The sequence below is a fragment of the Artemia franciscana genome, chromosome 8 (assembly GCF_032884065.1).
Source record: "Artemia franciscana chromosome 8, ASM3288406v1, whole genome shotgun sequence".
NCBI lineage: Eukaryota > Metazoa > Arthropoda > Branchiopoda > Anostraca > Artemiidae > Artemia > Artemia franciscana.
In genome coordinates, this window is record NC_088870.1 from 20,506,251 (window position 1) to 20,526,769 (window position 20,519).

The 20,519-nt window shown below is 33.6% G+C and overlaps 1 protein-coding gene across 1 annotated transcript in view; it reads left to right on the plus strand.

Annotated features, from left to right (window-relative positions):
* Positions 1 to 20,519, plus strand: part of LOC136030636 (zinc metalloproteinase-disintegrin-like BjussuMP-1) — a 48,009-nt gene that overhangs the window by 15,021 nt on the left and 12,469 nt on the right. The window contains exons 3-4 of the mRNA XM_065709705.1: positions 13,460 to 13,694; positions 16,422 to 16,591. Of these exons, the coding sequence (XP_065565777.1) occupies positions 13,460 to 13,694; positions 16,422 to 16,591 (405 nt within the window). The remainder of the gene's footprint in view (positions 1 to 13,459; positions 13,695 to 16,421; positions 16,592 to 20,519) is intronic.

Consider the following 20,519-nt stretch of genomic DNA (forward strand, 5'->3'; position numbering starts at 1 on the left):
TACTAATTTATCACTTAATTTAGTGTTTGATAATTTAAAAACTGTTATAAAGAAATCTTTCCTCTTATCTAGTAAAAGGTTCTTAAAAATAGACAGTTATAATAAAAAAGCCATATGGACAAACTGCTTTAATACTACAGTTAACTTGAGATGTTACAGCTTGGATATGATTTTTGAGTTATTGGAATTTGTTTTATACAATACTTATATAAGATTTGGGGGTGATTTGTACAAGCAAATTATGGGAATTCCCATGGGGGGGAATGCCAGCCCATTTATAGCTGACTTGTTTTTAAGTCAACTAGAATATAAATATATGATGGATAAGAATAATCCAATTAATTTAAAACATGCTTTGTCAAATAATAAAAGATATTTAGATGATATTTTGGTCTTAAATTGTAAGGATTTCATTGATATTTCTAAAAATATATATCCATCAGAGCTTATTCTTGAGCCTAGTCATAGCGCTGGTCATGAAGATCATTTCTTAGATTTAAATATTAATATTTGTGATAATAATAAATTAAGTTTTAAAATGTATAATAAAACGGATGATTTTGATTTTGAAGTGATTAGTTTCCCATTCCCTGAAAGTAATATACACTCAAATATCACATATTCAGCGTTTTTCTCACAGTTACTTCGTTATGCAAGGATTTGTAGTAATTATATTGATTTTAAAAATAGATGTAAAATCTTAAGCCAAAAATTGATATCAAGAGGTTTTTCTGCAAATAAATTAACTTGGCAATTTAAAAAATTTAGTTTTCATTATAACGAACTTTTAAATAAATATCAAAAGAATTATCTAGAAATGCTTAAAGAAATTTTTAACTAATTTGGGAGGTTTGAGAAATGTTGTCACAGCGCCATTTATTTTGAATTGCGTTTCTAATTGAGCGTAATTTTTTGAAAAATTAGCCACATGGTAAAGATGAATTCTATAATTGTTTAGTTCATTCAGGTTTTTTGCAATGTGTTAATATTTGTGATTTGGTAAAATTTATAATATTTAGTTTACCTATTGTTGCTAAAGGGAGGGATATATTAACAGGATAAGCTTGTTTTGGTTTTGGTTTTACTTGGTTGTTTTACATTTGCTGTTTTTTTTTTCATAGGCATGTAATTTGGGGGTGATACCTGACGCGGGGATGCCATGGATATTCTGTGGTAGCCACAACACTGTGCTGGGTAGAGAATTTAGAGTGGCGAAACCCAATATAGGCCAGTGTATTCTCCTGATGAGCCCTTATGTTGGGTGTTGCCTCTGAATTATTTGTCTATATTATTTTTTCTATTGTTCAGTAAATGACGACTTATACTTATTGACGACATGACTGCCTGTCCATGGATTATTCTTTATGGTTGATTGTGTGTGGCTATGCTGTTTGACCTATGTGATTGTATGGATGAGTAGGGTTGAGGCCTCATTCAAGTGCTGGTCTATATTAATCACTAATTTAGGAAAACAGTCTTCCTTTTCTCCTTCTGTCTCTTTATTTTATTTTATTTTATTTTTTTATTTTTTTTTTTTTATTATTTTTTTTTTTTTTTTTTTTGTGTGTGTTTGTGCTGTAGCATTGGTGATTTCTCTTTTCATGATATTATTCCAGGTTGGATCCAGTGCTGGTGGAGAAAATTTTTTTAGTTTTCTCCCCGACAGACCTTTACCCTGGTCCAGGTTTTTAACCTGATATTGTTAATTATTGGTGAGATGGCACTTATGCAAATTTCATGTTCTTTCATCTTTTTGTTTATGTATTTATTGACCTATTGACCTATTGACCTTGGCATGTTTTTTGGACTTTGATTGTTGGATTTTGATTTGGATGTTGGTTTGTTTTGGATTTATTTTCAATAACTTTTTATGCAACAAAACACAAATATTAGCCTCGGAACTCGGAACGATTTTTTGAAAGTTAGTAAGTGTAAAAGTCGTTGTTTTCTTTGCCAAGATCATTTTGTCCCACGAACTTCTGTTAAAAGTACATTGTATAATAAAAATTTTGCATGCAAGTTACGTGGTAATGTTAATTGTAGAACAACCAATGTAATTTACCTATTAGAATGTAATAAATGCTGCCTACAATATGTGGGGGAAACAACTAATAATATATATAAAAGATTTTCTGGACACAAGACAACAGTTAATAATGAAAAAACTAATAACTATCTAGTTCAACATTGTAGTAGTGGTAAATGTTCCATATCAGATATAACTGTCACAATTTTAGAAAATTTAGAATTAGAAAATTTAAATAAAGAAGAGAAGAATAATAGACTACGTAAACAGGAGGATTTCTGGATCCATACTCTTGGTACAGCTTATCCTTTTGGGCTAAATGATCGTGTAGCAAAATATGGTGACATGTCTCATGTTGTTGTTAAATGTATTGATGGTTTTATGGACCATCCTTCTTTTACTTGTCCTACTAAACGTAAAAAACGATCGAGAGGACATAGGAAAAATAATAGAAAAAATGAATTAGATGTACATATGCTTTCTATAGATCTATGCCAGCTACTTGAATCTAGGGGTATGATTTCTGTAATAAAGTGTCTAAATAATTTATCCAAGAGGAATTTAATCAAACTTTTCTGGATTGTTAAGAATAATACAGCTCTTGAATATAATTTTAAAGTAATATGTGATACAATTTGCATTCTAACTAAAACGAAATTTATTTCAAAAAAGAAAAAGTTTGATAAGATTAGTAATAAGGATAACAGATTATATTTACCTATTAATTTTACTTGTAAGCAGATTGAAGATATTAATTTACCAGAAATTTTAAATCAGCGGCATGTGAAACAGGCCCTTCCTAGTAATTTAAATCATAATGATAGTCCAGTTTTAACTTATAAATTTTCAAAAACTATTGGGCAAATTATTTTTAATTATAATTTAATACTAAAAAAACTAGATAGCGATATAAATTGGAAACCGGTTTGTAATTGTAAGCAACTTGGCCCATTTGTAAATCCTACTTACAAACATGTTATAACAGGGGACTTGTCAATAATAAAGCAAGATGATCTTCAAATTATAATGAATAAAGGGGCTAATTTCCGTCTTTCTCATCATCTGAAACCATCGAGTGTTCTTGATGGCTTGGAAAATGATTTTGATTTATTTATTGATAAGTGGTGTAAGAAAGAGAATAAAAATAAAGAGAGTTTTCAAAGTTGGAAGAATTTAATTATTAGTAGAGTAAGAAATAAAATATATTCTAACTTAAAAAATAGTAACACTAAATCATTATTTTATAATGCGAAGATTAAACAAGCAATTGCTAATCTAAAGAACGAATTTGTAATTGTGCCAGTGGATAAAGCTAATAATAATTTTGCCATAATTTGTCAGAAACTGTATTGTGATATCTTAAAAAGGGAGTTATGCACAACTAATGTTTATGAAAAGGTAAATATAGAGGATGAGAATTTAATTGAAAAGACTGAAGAAATACTTTTTAAAAATTTTAATATTAAAATAAATGACAATGATAAAAAGTTCCCTTTCCTATATTGGACTGTAAAATTTCATAAGAATCCCCCTAAACCACGGTTTATTGCAGGAGCAGCTAAATGTCCAACCCGCATTGCTGCTACTGACCTCTCTTTAATTTTAAAGGAAATTGTAAATAAACTTAAAACCTATTGTTCTGGTATTAAAAAATTTTCGAATTTTAATCCATATTGGAGTGTTAATAATTCACTGCAGGTGATAGATTCTTTAACAATGGTTTCAGCTAAAAGAATTGAGTCTTTCGATTTTGCGACAATGTATACTAATTTATCACTTAATTTAGTGTTTGATAATTTAAAAACTGTTATAAAGAAATCTTTCCTCTTATCTAGTAAAAGGTTCTTAAAAATAGACAGTTATAATAAAAAAGCCATATGGACAAACTGCTTTAATACTACAGTTAACTTGAGATGTTACAGCTTGGATATGATTTTTGAGTTATTGGAATTTGTTTTATACAATACTTATATAAGATTTGGGGGTGATTTGTACAAGCAAATTATGGGAATTCCCATGGGGGGGAATGCCAGCCCATTTATAGCTGACTTGTTTTTAAGTCAACTAGAATATAAATATATGATGGATAAGAATAATCCAATTAATTTAAAACATGCTTTGTCAAATAATAAAAGATATTTAGATGATATTTTGGTCTTAAATTGTAAGGATTTCATTGATATTTCTAAAAATATATATCCATCAGAGCTTATTCTTGAGCCTAGTCATAGCGCTGGTCATGAAGATCATTTCTTAGATTTAAATATTAATATTTGTGATAATAATAAATTAAGTTTTAAAATGTATAATAAAACGGATGATTTTGATTTTGAAGTGATTAGTTTCCCATTCCCTGAAAGTAATATACACTCAAATATCACATATTCAGCGTTTTTCTCACAGTTACTTCGTTATGCAAGGATTTGTAGTAATTATATTGATTTTAAAAATAGATGTAAAATCTTAAGCCAAAAATTGATATCAAGAGGTTTTTCTGCAAATAAATTAACTTGGCAATTTAAAAAATTTAGTTTTCATTATAACGAACTTTTAAATAAATATCAAAAGAATTATCTAGAAATGCTTAAAGAAATTTTTAACTAATTTGGGAGGTTTGAGAAATGTTGTCACAGCGCCATTTATTTTGAATTGCGTTTCTAATTGAGCGTAATTTTTTGAAAAATTAGCCACATGGTAAAGATGAATTCTATAATTGTTTAGTTCATTCAGGTTTTTTGCAATGTGTTAATATTTGTGATTTGGTAAAATTTATAATATTTAGTTTACCTATTGTTGCTAAAGGGAGGGATATATTAACAGGATAAGCTTGTTTTGGTTTTGGTTTTACTTGGTTGTTTTACATTTGCTGTTTTTTTTTTTCATAGGCATGTAATTTGGGGGTGATACCTGACGCGGGGATGCCATGGATATTCTGTGGTAGCCACAACACTGTGCTGGGTAGAGAATTTAGAGTGGCGAAACCCAATATAGGCCAGTGTATTCTCCTGATGAGCCCTTATGTTGGGTGTTGCCTCTGAATTATTTGTCTATATTATTTTTTCTATTGTTCAGTAAATGACGACTTATACTTATTGACGACATGACTGCCTGTCCATGGATTATTCTTTATGGTTGATTGTGTGTGGCTATGCTGTTTGACCTATGTGATTGTATGGATGAGTAGGGTTGAGGCCTCATTCAAGTGCTGGTCTATATTAATCACTAATTTAGGAAAACAGTCTTCCTTTTCTCCTTCTGTCTCTTTATTTTATTTTATTTTATTTTTTTATTTTTTTTTTTTTATTATTTTTTTTTTTTTTTTTTTTTTGTGTGTGTTTGTGCTGTAGCATTGGTGATTTCTCTTTTCATGATATATATATATATATATATATATATATATATATATATATATATATATATATATATATATATATATATATATAAATAAGTTGTTTGTCTGTGTGTCTGTCTACTGACGTCATGTTTGTGTGTCGACTGACGTCATGTTTGTCAACTGACGTATCTATCTATATCTATCTATATAAAAATAAGTTGTCTGTGTGTCTGTGTGTCGAGTGATGTCATGTTTGTGTGTCGACTGACGTTATAATTTCTTACCAAAACCTCGATATCGCCTCGAATATATGCACCATTTCCTCCATGTTTTTTAAACTGTCGACTCCTATTGTAAAATTATATCCTGGTATATATAAAAGAGCGGAGTTGTGGTTATTCAGCCAGGTTTCAGTAAGACCGATAACTTGAAAAACTAAAAAACCACATATTTCATTTGGAAAATTAAACGAAGAATTAGCCGTTGGCAACTAAAACAGAAAATATTGAGGCCTCTCGCATCAACATACTCATATTGAATTTCATCTTTAAACAAATATTTAGAACTAAAAGATTTACAATGTCCTGCTACCCCAATGTAATAACTCCGATGCAGCTGCCGATGATGCCGTAAATACACCCCCAAAATCTGCATTGGAAGCTTCTAGAGTAAATGTTGTCGAAAATGCTTTTATTAAATTTTATTTTCATCCATAACTGCTTGGTTGAACAATGCAATGCGATTATTTCTCGTATCAGGTCTAAAAATAAAGACAGGTTTAAGCTTAAAGATTGTTATTGCTTAAAAGTTCACTATTCCACATCCATAAAACGGAAGATCTTATAATAAAACGTATATTTTACTTCGAAGGATGCATATATCACGATCAAGTATGTCCCTTGGTATCCACTATGTGTAAAACTTCTGTTTTTATACTCACAAGCGCTTCTATTATTTCTTACACACAGTCAGCAACTAGTATATTCATAATTTATCAACTATCAGGGTTTGTTTTTGGCAAATTTGTACTCAAAGTCATTTCGTTAAATTTTAGATGGTTAGTCGGAAACTAAAATATTTGGAATTTACCAACTACCCAAGTTTGTTATGATCAAAGCTGCTTTTATCAAATTTTTATTCTTAGTTGGTAATTAAAACACTCCAAAAATTTACCAGCTATCTGAGTTTGTTGTAGTCGAATATGATTTTATTAAATTTTTGATACGCAGTCAGCAGCTAAAATACTTGGTATTTACCAGCTAGCTGAATTTATTTTACAGTGTAATGTCCTTTTGTTAAATTTTTCATACTAAGTTAGCAACTAAAACGCTCAGAATTTACCAACTAGCTGAGTTTATAAGAAATTTTGATACGCAGTCAGCAACTACAAAGCTGTGTGTGTGTGTCTGTGCCTTTGTGTGTGTGCTGTGCTTGTGTGCCTCTGTGTCTGTGTGCCTGTTTGTTTATGTACATATTTATGTACATATTATGTACATGATTGTGAAGATCGATAGCATGGCCGCTGCTGACCTTTGCAAATCTGCGCGCTCGGTTTTTCGTGATTGTGAAGCAAAAATGGTGGAGAAAAAGTTTTTTAGTATCATGAAAGGCGTTGCACAAGATCTTGATCTTGCGCCTCTTAAAGCTTGCAGGGGTGTTCGAGACGCTATGAGAATTGGGAGCTCAAATTGTGCGAAAATTACATTCGAAAACGAAATTTCTCTTTCCTCGGCCCTTAAATCTGGACTGAAGATAGGCTGCGAATTATTCCGACTGTATGAATATCGGCGAATTCCTAGGTGCTGCAGGAAATGTCAATCACCTGACCACCTTGCTGCAAAATGTCCCGATAAAAACTACAAATGCTCGCGGTGCTCTGGTCCTCATATGAACTCCAGTGACTCACCTTGCAGTAACACCCCAAAGTGTGCAAATTGTAGTGGAGATCATGTTGCTTACAGTTTTCGTTGCTCCAAACTAAAGGCTCTTGCTAATTCCAAAGTTTCACGGCCTTCTCGCTTGCAATCATGAATGAGTATAAAGTCTCAGTTTGCTCTTTCAACATCAATGGGACAAAGGATAAAGTGTTAAGCCTTGATGAGAAACTAGCTAATCATGATGTTGTTCTCTTACAAGAACACATGCTCCCAAGTTGCAGTGTAAACTTTCTAAGGCGAAGTTCTCAACATGCTGTTTTCATCACGAATGCCCGACGTACCCGAGGCAGGCCTTCTGGCGGTCTTGCCTGTATAATTAAGCAATCTCTGCCTAGCTATTTGTCTCCTAGCTGCTACCAATTCTCTGAACACTATCTTGCAATCCGGCTTGCAGACGTGATCATAATCAACGCCTATTTGCCCCGTGATAGAAGATCTGTTTCTTCCTTCTCCAGCTATGCGAATGCCTGCAATAAATTAAAGACTCTCATATCTGGTATTGAGCGTCTGGGATACAAGTGGGTGCTTATAGGCGACTTAAACTGTGACATCACCGTTTCCTCGACACGAAAGGAAGCGCTTTTTCAGTGTCTAACCTCAGTATTTAAGGTCCTAACGAAAGACCATAGTTTTACATATATCCACTGTTGTGGTTCTGTCTCAAATTTAGACCACTGTATCTGCCATCATTCATTACAAACTTCAGCAGTACATGTTGATGAAGATGAGATAGATTATGATCATTTACCTCTGTATTCTGATATAATGGTTACTTCTGACATATACTCGAACCAACCCTCAATGTCACATAAGTTGTTTTGAAAAACATGATTGGTCTAGTGTGAACATGCCTCTTTACCTTGCTACCCTTGGAACTCTACTGTCCACCGTACGTGTCCCTTTCCATCTTCTTTGCACAGACGCGTACCCTATTATTGACAATGCTCGTGCTGATTTGAATCGCTATTATCGTGACATTATCTTACGTATAAAGCAAGCTGAAGATGTGGCCATCCCGCTGATCCGTGTCAGGCGGAATACCCAAAAACCAATTTGGAAGTGTGATCCTTTGCTGAAAAAAGTCAAGAATAAGGCCAAATTCTGGTTAAGAATCTGGTCTGCCTGTGGTCGACCTTCTCGGGGTACTGTGTTTGATCTAAAACAAAAGACGAAACTCGAATATAAACGCCATCTTCGTGCCGTTTGTTACTCCGGTGAAACTTTTCCGAAAAGTAATAGTGAGTGGCGAAAAGTGATAAATTCTGCCAAGTTTCCGGATGCAAGTTCTAGTGATATTATATCTCGTCCATCTTGGGTCGAACATTATTCAAAAATATTTTCGAAAGTTAATTATGCAGTGCATAAGCGTTTCTCGTGTTTGCTTGAAAAAAATTTGCCGACACGTTTATGTCAGAGACATGTGATTCCAGTTGAAAAGTGGGCTATTATTAAAGGTATTAAGGGTTTAAAATCAAAATCTTTGGATATTGATAGGATTAGTATTTTGAATCTTGTTCGGAATTTTTTTGAACTGGTATCTCATCTCCAACTGTTTTTTCAAATGTGTTTGAGTAGTTCGTGTGTGCCCGATTCATTCCTATACGGTAGCGTTACGTCACTACTAAAAAAAGGAAAAGATCCGGTTTCTTGTAGTTCTTATAGGCCGATAATGGTAGCTTGTACTCTTAGCGAACTTTTTGAACACCTCCTACTACCGTATATCACTAAACTTGCTCTAAATGATGATAATCAATTTGGTTTTAGATCTGGGCTAGGCTGTCAGCATGCTCACCGTGCTTTGAATTCTTTATTAAAAGATGCCCATCGCACTCGTCGCGTACTTAATTCTGCAACCCTAGACTTGTCTAAAGCATTTGACAGTATTTGTCATACTCAAGCATAGACAGCATTATATCAGAGAGGAATAAATCCGTCGGTAATTCACGTGCTTCGTTTTTGGTACTCCCATTCTTACCTTCGCCTTAAGTCATTAGATAATTCTTATTTTGGTCATATCCCTGTTCGTTGCGGTGTAAGACAAGGGGGAGTTCTTTCGCCTTATATTTTTAATGCTTGTATTGAAAATTTATTATCAAAAATATCGACTACGTGCCTACTAGGACCATCTGATATCTCATATCTGGCTTATGCGGATGACCTTTTTCTGATTAGTCAAACTGAGTCTGGTCTTGCCCGTTCAGTGAAGTCAGTTACTTCTGCTTTCCGCGATATGGGCCTGTACCTAAATATTGACAAGTGCGAGTTTTTTGTTTTCAACGGTAATAATTGTTCAGAATCACTGTACTGCGATGGTTTTAGAATTCCTTGTGTTAAATCGTTTCGTTGGCTTGGTATAACAGTATGGGATTCTATGAATTCTCTCCGGTCTCGTGCTGTCAAAGATATTAGTGATAAGCTGAAGCTCGGTTACTCTAAGATTGTAACAAATCGTGGACACTATAGGAGAAGAACGCTAACTCGGCTTTACTCAAATTTTTGTGATCATTCTGTGCTCTTCTGTTCTGGTATTAGGCCACTTCTGTTGACTGGTGATCTAAAACGTATTCGCATAAATTATTACCGGTACTGCAAATTTCTTTTATATCTACCTCGTTCTTACCGGAATACAAAACTGGTTAAAAAGTATTGTGCGACAGATATTAGTGGTGCTTTCGAAAAATTATCTGCGAAGCTAGCTATTGAAGCGCTTTATAGGCTAGGATGTTTCCATCGCCTTATCCGTCTTTTTTCTGTATGTGATTAAATTTGTTTCTTTTGTATTACTTTTGCTGTTTTTCTTTTGTATTTTACTCCAATTAACCTCTGTTTTGTGAAGTGGGTGATAAATAAATTATTATTATTATTATTATATGTCTCTTTTTCTCTGTCTGTTTGCTCTATAAAGTCCAAAAATATTCAATTATATCACCAACTTTTATTTATTTCACCACATTTTAATTTTTTAAATGTAATAATGATAACATTGGTATCTCACCATTTTCACAGACTGATTAAATTCATTGTCTTTAATATATTTCAAAGTTGAATTTGAAACATCTTGTAGTATATATATACCTTCAGTCATGATGTATACTTGTTCAAGATTGTCCTTAATGTAACTGTAAAATTTCCTGTATCGAAGAGGAAATGATAGATTCGTGTGCGTGTAAGAAGTTATACCATGTTCTAGCCAAAATGTGATGGATTTTCCTGGATGGGATTTTCCTGAAATATAGGTAATATCATGATTCCCTCTGTCTCTGTGTCTGTGTGTCTGTTTGTATGTCTGCAAGCCTATGGGTTTCTATGTCTATGTGTATTTTTGCCTGTGTGTTAGTGTATCTGTTTGTGTGTCTCTGTGCCTGTATTCTGTTTTTGTGTCCGTGTATCTCCATGTCAGTTTGTTTGCATAGAATACCAAATTTCTCAAAAAAAATCAAAGCCCCCCAAAACAATTTAAGTCCCAAAAGGAAATTCTATTCCAATAAATATGTTACTACAAACATTATTTTTCTAATAGAAAAAATCACGACTGAAATATTTATATCATGTCTATTTTGTATTTTTAAAATATCACGAGTGTTTTTTTATAAGTGCATTGAATGTGATTTTCGAAAAAAACAAGTAAAAAAATCTCTAAGAAAATTATTGTTCTAATAGAAAAACTCATGACTGACATATTAATATCATCTTCGTTTTGTATAAGAAATATTGTAACTGATTTTTTTTATAAGCATATTTATTGTGATTTTAAGACATGAAAATGTTGAATAAATTTCAGTTAAAAAAACTACATAAAAGAAAACGTCACTACAGCCATTATATATCTAATAGGGAAATTTACGAATGATATTTTTATATCATCTTCATTTTATAGTTTTTTAAATATCACAAGTGAACTTTTTTATAAGTATGGTTAATGTGATTTTAAGACATGGAAGATTTTCTTGATAATTTATTTGAAAAACACTAAATGCCTTCAAAAATTTCCAACATAATTCTAAGTCCAGAAATAATTCCGAGTTTCTCCCCCCAGCCAAAAACAAATTTTAAAAATTTGACACCCCGTCCTTCCCCATCTTCAAGGGGTATGGAGCCTTGTTATATTCGTTAGGATACTGTGTCTGTTCATTTCTCGTTCACAACCAGAAAAAACTGTTTTAAGGGGAGATAGATCCTATCATACGTATTCTACTAATAATCATTGTAAGGCTTGGGTTCAAAAATAATCCATTGACTGAATTCAAAAGTTCAAGAATGACTACTACGGGGGGGGGGGGGTAAATCTAATGACTATGAAGATCCAGGTTCAAAATATTCCACATATTGAATTCATTGCTCAAGAATTGCTAGCAGGGAGGGATGATTTTTAAACTAAAGATGATATACATACAATGTTGCAACTAAAGGGGATGGGAAAATGTTAATTGATAAACTGAAATTGTATCATATACATTTCCCATCCACTAAGCATGCAACAAAATATACATACTTTATGAACCTCTTGTATATTAGACTCCTCGTCAAAACTCCCTTAAGACGTCCCGCCAGATCAGATTCAGTTTACTATTTGATAATAACTAAATCCATTTCCAATTCATTTATATCAAATATTTTGACATCTACGATGTTTTTCCAGGAGTTTTCTTATCACAGGAAGCTGAGATAACGGGATTACTGGCCGCTTAAAGTCATGGCATTGTTTTATCGACAACATGAATAATTATGCAATACCAGGTACTTGACAGACCAGATGCAATGAGAGTACTGGCCGCTTAAAGTCATTGAGGGACCCCGGGGGTACTGGCCACTTAATTGTATTAATTGCATAGTGCACATAGCTAAGCAGTATGTTTTTTGGAAGATCCAGTTGAACTTACGGGAGGGTCTTAACGAAGAAAAAGGCTTTATAATTTTAAAATAAGATAAAAGGCATATGTTTTGCGTTATTCTTACAATTCTTTCAAATTGGTTATGGTGTGAACCTCAAACTCTTCCAGTTTTACATAGTTGTATTTTGTACTTTATGCTAATCTTAAGAATGAAGTATTAGAAGCAGACTGCCATAAAAGTCATCTCCCCACAGAAAGTTACGCCTAATGTCCCCCCCCCCTTCAACCAATGGATACCACTGATGACCCGGTAGAATTCAAAACTACGCATATAGGCAAAAATTGCAATATATTAAGTTCTTCAGGTGAATCTTAACAAGTGGAAAATTTACCCCCGAACTACCTTCAATTTGAAGGAATTTGCTTAAGTTAAAAGTTATGATTCAGGTGCGGTTGACAATCTTCTGTCTGTGCAAAAAAAATTTGAACTCAACTCTTACACAAAAATTTGTATATTTACTTATACAAAGGTATCTAGAGGGTATCTACAAAAGTTGAAGGCTGGTTTAATATGACCTGTTTAATTGAACCAATGATCGCCAACAATTACAAGAATGCTCATTCAAACGGACCGTTTATTTCTAATGAATAATAAAAGCAGTGAAAAAGATCAAGCCTCAATAATCTGCTAAATAGTAATTAGTATGCAGTTTTTACTACAAATTTTCTTTTGTTTACTCTATTGAAGTAAGTAAAATCAGAAAAGAACTAAAATTTAACCATTTTCTTTCCCATTATGCTAGTATTTCAGTAATTGTACTATATATTGCTTTTACAATATCTTTAACTTTTTACCGTAAAACGACACGAGCTAACTAAAAAAAAATTCGAAAAATGTTGTCCTTTGCGAATGAAACTTTCAATAGCCCAAATCAGGGTGTGGGAAACTGTTTTTCATCTCTCGTTTCAGCTATTTGCCCTCTTGTAAAATATCCGGGGAAACTCTTGACAGTATTTTTAATTGCAATCAATTTTTGACTCCGCCTGTTAGAATCCTTTCCTATCGGAATCCAGCGAGCAGCCTGTCTCTAGCCAGGAAAGGAGGAGGTTTATGTGATAGGCTAATCCCCTGTAAAATGTTTGGATGATTTTCGAAACGACAACGAAAACCTAGGATTTTTGAGCGTGTTTCGCTTAACAAGTACCAGCTGATTTTCTAAGCTTTTACTCTTTTTACTCATTATAGGTCATTGCTTGAAAAAAAGAGAAGAATAATATTACACTGGTATGTTTATTTTTCTTATAGTGTGTTTACTGTTCATTTTTCTAGAAATCATTCCATCGCAGAGAGTAATACCACACAATATTTCTCCGATACATCTCATAATGCTAATCAAGAGCTTTATCGGTCAGCTAGATCCGTCGTTTATCCCTTTTATGGCCGGAAAGAAATAAGAGTGGTAGAGCTTGTCCTTGTTGTAGATGGTACACTTCTTAAAAATTATGGCTCAGATAGCAGAAAGATTGAAGCAAAGTTTCTTGAAATTCTTAGCTACGTCAACTTTGTAAGTTATTTTCTGCTTTTGATAATGTTCAGTGGCTCAAATTGCTAATATACTGCCTTGTTAAACTTAAAGTTGCACCTCAGTCCATCCATAATTGAGGTGATGAGTGGAGAGTGTAGGAAACGAATAAGACCAAAAATTGTATTTTTTGTCGGGAAAAAATAACCAGCGCTATCTAGCGTTACTTAAGATAATCTTAACGGTTAATTCTAGACACCTAAGTACAAATATTTGTTGCGTTAAATGTGATTATTTTTCTTTCCTCTACTTTCAATCTAAATGTGAGTAAGTGATGGCGTTAAACCTAATTTTGTTAATTACATGCAGTGATTATTCCTATCTAAGAAAAAAAATAATAATAATAAGATTAATCAGAGAAGTGGCACTTAGTGTTCAAGGTTTTGACTGTGATCGAAATATTTTGTTCTCTGATCAGAGAAATATGAAGTTTGAAAAGAGTATTCCTTGCCGAGTTTAAAACTTTGACACTTCCAGGTCCAAGTTAAGGCGAGTAGATGTGGAAGAGCAAACGCATTATAAACGCTAGCTAAGATATGACGGTTAAATTCAAACTTCAACGCAAGTGGTAAACCGTACGCTATCCTATATTTTCAGGCAAAACAATCTTTCAAAAGTTGACAAGTGGTGCGAAGATTTGACCCCATCGGTTCTCCAAGATACGTCAGTATATCTAGTGCTTTAATAAAGGTTTAACAAACCGAACGTTTGTCAGGCAATCTGAACGGTGATTTAACGCTAGAAACTCAGTCTTACTCTCATTAAATCAAAAACCGAGAATTCAGAATTCGAGAATATCAAGAATTCAAAAAATTTTCCTCAATTCCAAAGGCTATCCTACTAATACCAAGGATAACCCTTTTCTAGCATAGTTAGCTAGCAAAACATCAGTAGCTTTAAATATACATATGGTTAAAAAGCTTTGATGTGGCGCAATAACAGTATTATTAAACGGGACGGAGAAGTAAGAGCGCCCTGTCTAATACATGTTTTACTGGAAATACTTTTTTCCACTGTACCAGGTGAGATGGGACCTCAACTTTGTCAGTTAGCGTTTTAAACATATCGTGTATCGATTTGATGACAGAAATATTAACTCCACGCTTATAAGCAGTCAATAAGATATGCGGATGTATATCTGTGTCAAAAACTTTAGTTACGTTTTACCCAGAAAAATATAACACTTCATTATTTTCATGTGCATGTAGAAATAAATTTGAAATCAAATGGTGAGCATGGTCACGGCCTACTACTTTCTTGAAGCCAAATTAGTCATCTGATGTATAACATTTATATATCTCGTCATTAAGTAATAACTAAAAAAAAAATGCACAAACCCGGTAACGCCGTAATTGGCCTTAAAGAAGAACATTTGTCGAAGGGCTATCCCCTTTTTAATACCGGGGCTATCACTCCAGTACTGAACAAATTAGGAACTATACCAAGACAGAATATCATCTGAAAAAGTAAGGTCTGATTCTCAGTCAGGAGAGGGTACCCGCATCTTAGATGCTTTGCAGAGAGGCCATCAAAACCCCTAAAAAAATTTTTTTTGTAGCTCTGAAAAGCACTTAGTTACCGCAGATCGAGTGGCAATAAAACTGATCTCATCAATTGATTGGCCTAAGTAACCATCAAGCTCCCTTTCATATAGATTTGACAATGATTGACCTGGCTCGTAAAAATTATTTTTATAGTAACTGTACCACTGGTCTGATAGTTTTCACTGCATTATAGGTGTTTGAAATAACTCTTTTGAGCATTTTCCATACGAAATTAGGCTCACTTGTGGCTTTACTTGACAGTTCAGCTACTGATTTAGCGTGGTGTGTCCTAAGCAATTTCGCCAAACGTCCCTTTGTTTTCAGTAGAATTTCATTTACCAAAACCTGCTGTGGTTACCATACTCCTTCCAGACGGGAAACCAGAATTTGATTTAGCACAAGAATCACAAGATCTGGGTTACTTGACCAACCATGCTTCTCAGGTCCAAGACGTACTCTTCGTATGAGTATGCTAGTATGCCCGACAACTCGTAGAGTATGAACGATCTCTGTACAGTAAATTTCAGTAAGGTTTTCTTCTCTGCAGAGGTTAGTAGGTTTTCTTGGGAAAGTAGATGGAACGGCACTTTCATCTTTTTCGAAACAGACCATCTTTCATCATATCTACACAAGACCAGTCTGTGGTATCATACTATTTACTATCATTGTCTGGACTTGAATCATTCGGTGCAATAAGTTGAAAGGGCAATATAATCCAGATAGGCATATGGTCTGACGTTTGAAAAGTGGAGATAAGTAAGGATCTGGAGTCTGTTTTTACAATCGGGGAACACAGGAAAAAGTCCAGAGGCAAGGTACTGCCAGGGTGTTGTTGTATTCACCCAGGAGTTTATTCTCAGCTCTGCGAACTATATGCCCTCTGGTGCAGTAATTTATTTTATTCTGTGCGAAGATTATTTGTTCATAAATTGATCTTATTTTACCATGTAATTGTTAGAACTCTTCTTTTCGATCAATTAAAAAAAAAAAAATAACATTTTGGTGTGTAGATTTGATAAACAAAAGATAGTAGAAACATTTCCAATATATTTGATCTAAGTTGCTCCGGACTGGTTTTCCGGGGGAAAGACAAATAATTTCATATTATTTGTTTTTTAAGGTTTACTTATTTTTATTCGTGCCTGTCAAAATCTTTTATTTTTAGCTATATTTCCAATTTCACGTTCGTGTTGCTCTTGTTGGCATCGACTATTGGTTTTATGGAGACAAAATCAAAATCTCAAAGGATGCTGATTTCAACTTACGTGGCTTTAATCTTTACAGAAAAATCGAGCTTCCCAAGAAATTTAAATATGATCACGCACTACTTCTCAGGTAGCTCTCTATTTATAGCGTTTTTTACTTGAACGTGGTTTGTAGCACATACTACTTATTAATGCTTAAATTAAGTTACCAAGGAATTACGAATAATTCATATAAAGAAATACGGTCCCTTCCTGCCTTAGTTAGTTTTTTTGCTGAAAATTACACGAAAATCTGAATTTTAAACTCCTTTCTCTACTCTTAAAATAAACTAATTTAACCTTTGGGATTTATTTGAATTTTTGTTTTCTTTTGGTTTTCAATTATATTTCTTCAAAACAAACTTAAATGGTGAATTCTGTAAGCCTACTGTTGTGCATGGCAAAGACGAATCAACACAATTCGTGATAAAAACTGTAAGTAAGATGCGACCCGGCTCTATTGTAACCAAAACTCTAAAACTGGAATTTTGAAACCAGTAGATGTATCAAAAGAATCAGATATAAGTTTCATTGTGGTTACCTATCATATGTTACAAGTATGAAGAAATTTGCCTGATTCTCCAAAAAGGGGGAAACGCCCCTTAAAAGTCGAAAAATCTGAATGAAAATTATTTCATCAGATTCAGCGTAACAGAGAACTCTGTTATAGAGGTTTTCAAGCTCCTATCTTAAAAAATGTGGAATTTTGTATTTTTTTTGTCTGAAGAAAGATCACAGAGAGATTTTTTTCCTGGGATGATTGTATCGACCCATTAGTGCTAGAATATCAAGAGAGGGCTCATTCAAATCGAAATTAAAAGCTCTAGTGCCTTTTTTCCCCAAAATTATCTGATCAAAATTTTTAGGCAGCTATTTCAATCAAATTCCGATCAAGGAGATATGTCTTAAGGTATAAAATGACCCCCACAGTCCGTGGGGAGGGGCCTGTAAGATATGGCATTTGCCCATTGTTTACGTATGGTATTTGTTATTGGGGAGTATACAGACATTTTTTGGAGGGGGCTGGGCTTGGGGTGGATTTCCATAGGGATAAACGTTCTTGGGGAGGGAAATTTCTGAAGGGTGAATTCTCAAGGGGATATATTACACATGACATGCCTACTATACAAAATTCATTTTAATTGTCTTACATTCTCTTTTCCAAATTTTTCATGTAGAGATGTTCCGGGGAAATCATCCAGGGTTTTTTTCCCTGTGTTTTGTTTTCTGGAAAATAATTTTCACGGAAGAGAGCATTTCTAGAGTAATCGAGAAAACGATTACAGATTTAAGTCTTATTCAAATGAAGGAATGTTAAGTGAAATTTTTCTGGCTGAACCTTCCGCAAGGAATTTTACAGGGAGGGGGATTGTCAGCGAAGACGGAACTGTCTGGGCAAAATTTGAAGGGAGGGGGCGCTGCACTTTACGTTGGATGAAACTTCGACACAAGAGTTTTCCGTGAGAGGAGGGGTACGTTTCATGAATGGTGAGCCAGATATACCGGCACTATTTGAAACACAAATAGAAATTATTCCATACATGAAGTATTGCCCGCCTCCACAGTACCTTATTGTTAACTCTAAGATTTGACTATATACTAAAACTGAAACACAAAGGCCGTTTAATTAGAATAGTAAGCTTTTATTAAAAGGTATTGAGGAGGGACGACTCTTCATATACGAAATAAATCTACCAAAATTAATACGGATATTTCGTTTTAAATTTTTCGTGTACGGTGAGCCAAATTAGAGCATGCACTAGTTAAAAAACGTTCAGAAATTAAATACAAAAACCAAGTGTTTTCACTGAAAGTAAGGAGCGACATTAAAACTTAAAATGAACAGAAGTTTTTCCTTGTATAAATGGAGCTGTCCCCTCTTTAACGCCTCGCTGTTTACACTAAGGTTTTTGCCGTTTTAAAACTTAGAGTTTTGGCAAAGTCAAGCTTTAGCCTAAAAAGCGAGGCGTTGAGGAGGGGACAGGCCCTTTCATATACGGAATAATTTCTGTTCGTTTTTAAGTTTTAACATAAAGTTCAGGCTTAGAAAATTTAATAGTTTAATTTAAAAATTATTGTACTTATATGTAATACTTCCTATTTTAAAAGAACAAAATAATTCCAATGAAAGGGGAAATACGTGTCTTTTTTGTAATGTCTAATAGCTTGTGGTAATAGTTTCTAATGGAGCTATCTACTGAAATAACTGAAGCTTAACATTTATTATTATTATTTTTTTGTAACTCAAGACTTTTTTAAGTGAGCTATTGCTCTTCCTTTGAGGATTAAGGTCTATGAAACGCTTGACATTTTTAATTCGGAAGAGGGAAATAAAATATGTTACAGTGCATTAATTAAGGTGTTCAATACTCTTCTTTTTTTGCATACCAGCTCCTCTCTATTAAACAAAACCTAAAGCAACCTATTTTTTGCTTTTAAATATAAAAACTGATGTTGAACAATTTTCATCCTACATGTTAATAATTAGTAGGTAAAGATTATAAATTATGAGGTATTGAAGAAAGGGTAGCCCCAACGTATTGCAATTAGGTAAGTGTGGTGATTTTATCTAAAATCATTTACCAATTTATTATAAGATCACGTTACGTGTCGAGAGACTAAAAAGTCAGATGTACGGGAGTTGTGAATTGCGCTCCGTTGAATGAAATACGTCAGTTAGCTACCGGAGTTACGAGTGATTAAACCAGTTGAAGTGTTATAAGTTGTATAGTATAGTAAATAGAACTTGTGTTTTCTATACGGATTACTATATAAGTGGTGTCAGAAGTAGGATACTCAACCGAATAAGTGAAAGTTGGATTTTTTTCGCTGATTATATTGTAGCGTAAATTAAGGTAAAGAACCCAACATTTTTCGTAACATTTATTGCTATTAAAAAAGACATCTTTGGATTGTGTTGTCATTATCTCCATCCATCTATCTCTAAGTAGTGGATAGCGTTAAGCGTTAGTAACGAAGAATTTGCTGTAACTTGGACTTTTCTCCAGTTTTACGTTAAAATTTTCCACTAGGTTAGCTTATTCCATAAGCTGAAAAGATTCGATTCACAATCTGTTTGTGCTTCAGTTTGATAGCTGATTGAAATAATAATGAAAAAAAAAACTTTTCCCCTGTACCATTTGTAAAAATTATGTCCCGTATTAAACTTTTTTCGCGAGTGGAGATAGTTGTTGGATTAGCAGTCTGGCTGATTTTAAGACGATTATTGGTCTCCATCGATAGCTAGCTCTGCATTTACCCTGTGTTCTTGGTGAACAAGGTGAGCCCCTCCCCCAGTGGTGTCAGGGTACCAGGTGTACAAGCGTGCTTTATAGCACATTTGTACGTGCTTTCATGGCAAATTATGGGTCCTTCATAGTACATTTTTACGCGCTTTAATAGCATAGTTAAATAAAAAAAAACTAGTTTTTTTAACTGAAAGTAAGGAGCGACATTAAAACTTAAAACGAACAGAAGTTACTCCGTCTATGAAATGGGTTGTCCCCTCCGCAATCCCTCGCTCTTTGCGCTAAAGTTTTTAATTGTTTTAAAAAGTAGAATTGTGGCAAAGAGTCAAACTTTAGCGTAAAGAGCGAGGGATTACGGAGGGGACAACCCATTTCATATACGGAGTAATTTCTGTTCGTTTTAAGTTTTAATGTCGCTCCTTACTTTCAGTTAAAAAAACTAGTTTTTTTTATTTAATTTCTGACCGTTTTTGAATTAATGAATGTTTGATTTTGGATCTCCGCACATAAATTATTGAAATAAATTAGTATATTAATTTTTTTTGGCTAAATAGCTTTCTCTTAGTTTTGATCAGACGATTTTGAGAAATAAGGGGTGGGGAAGGAGGCCTAGCTGCCCTCCAATTTTTCGGCTACTTAAAAAGGCTACTAGAACTTTTAATTTGTCTTTGTTTTTTTACAAAGATACGAAGGGGAAGGGAAATTTCAAACTCTAAAAGCATATTTCTACATGCGATAAATTTAAATTTCTGTTTCATTTACCCCGGTCTT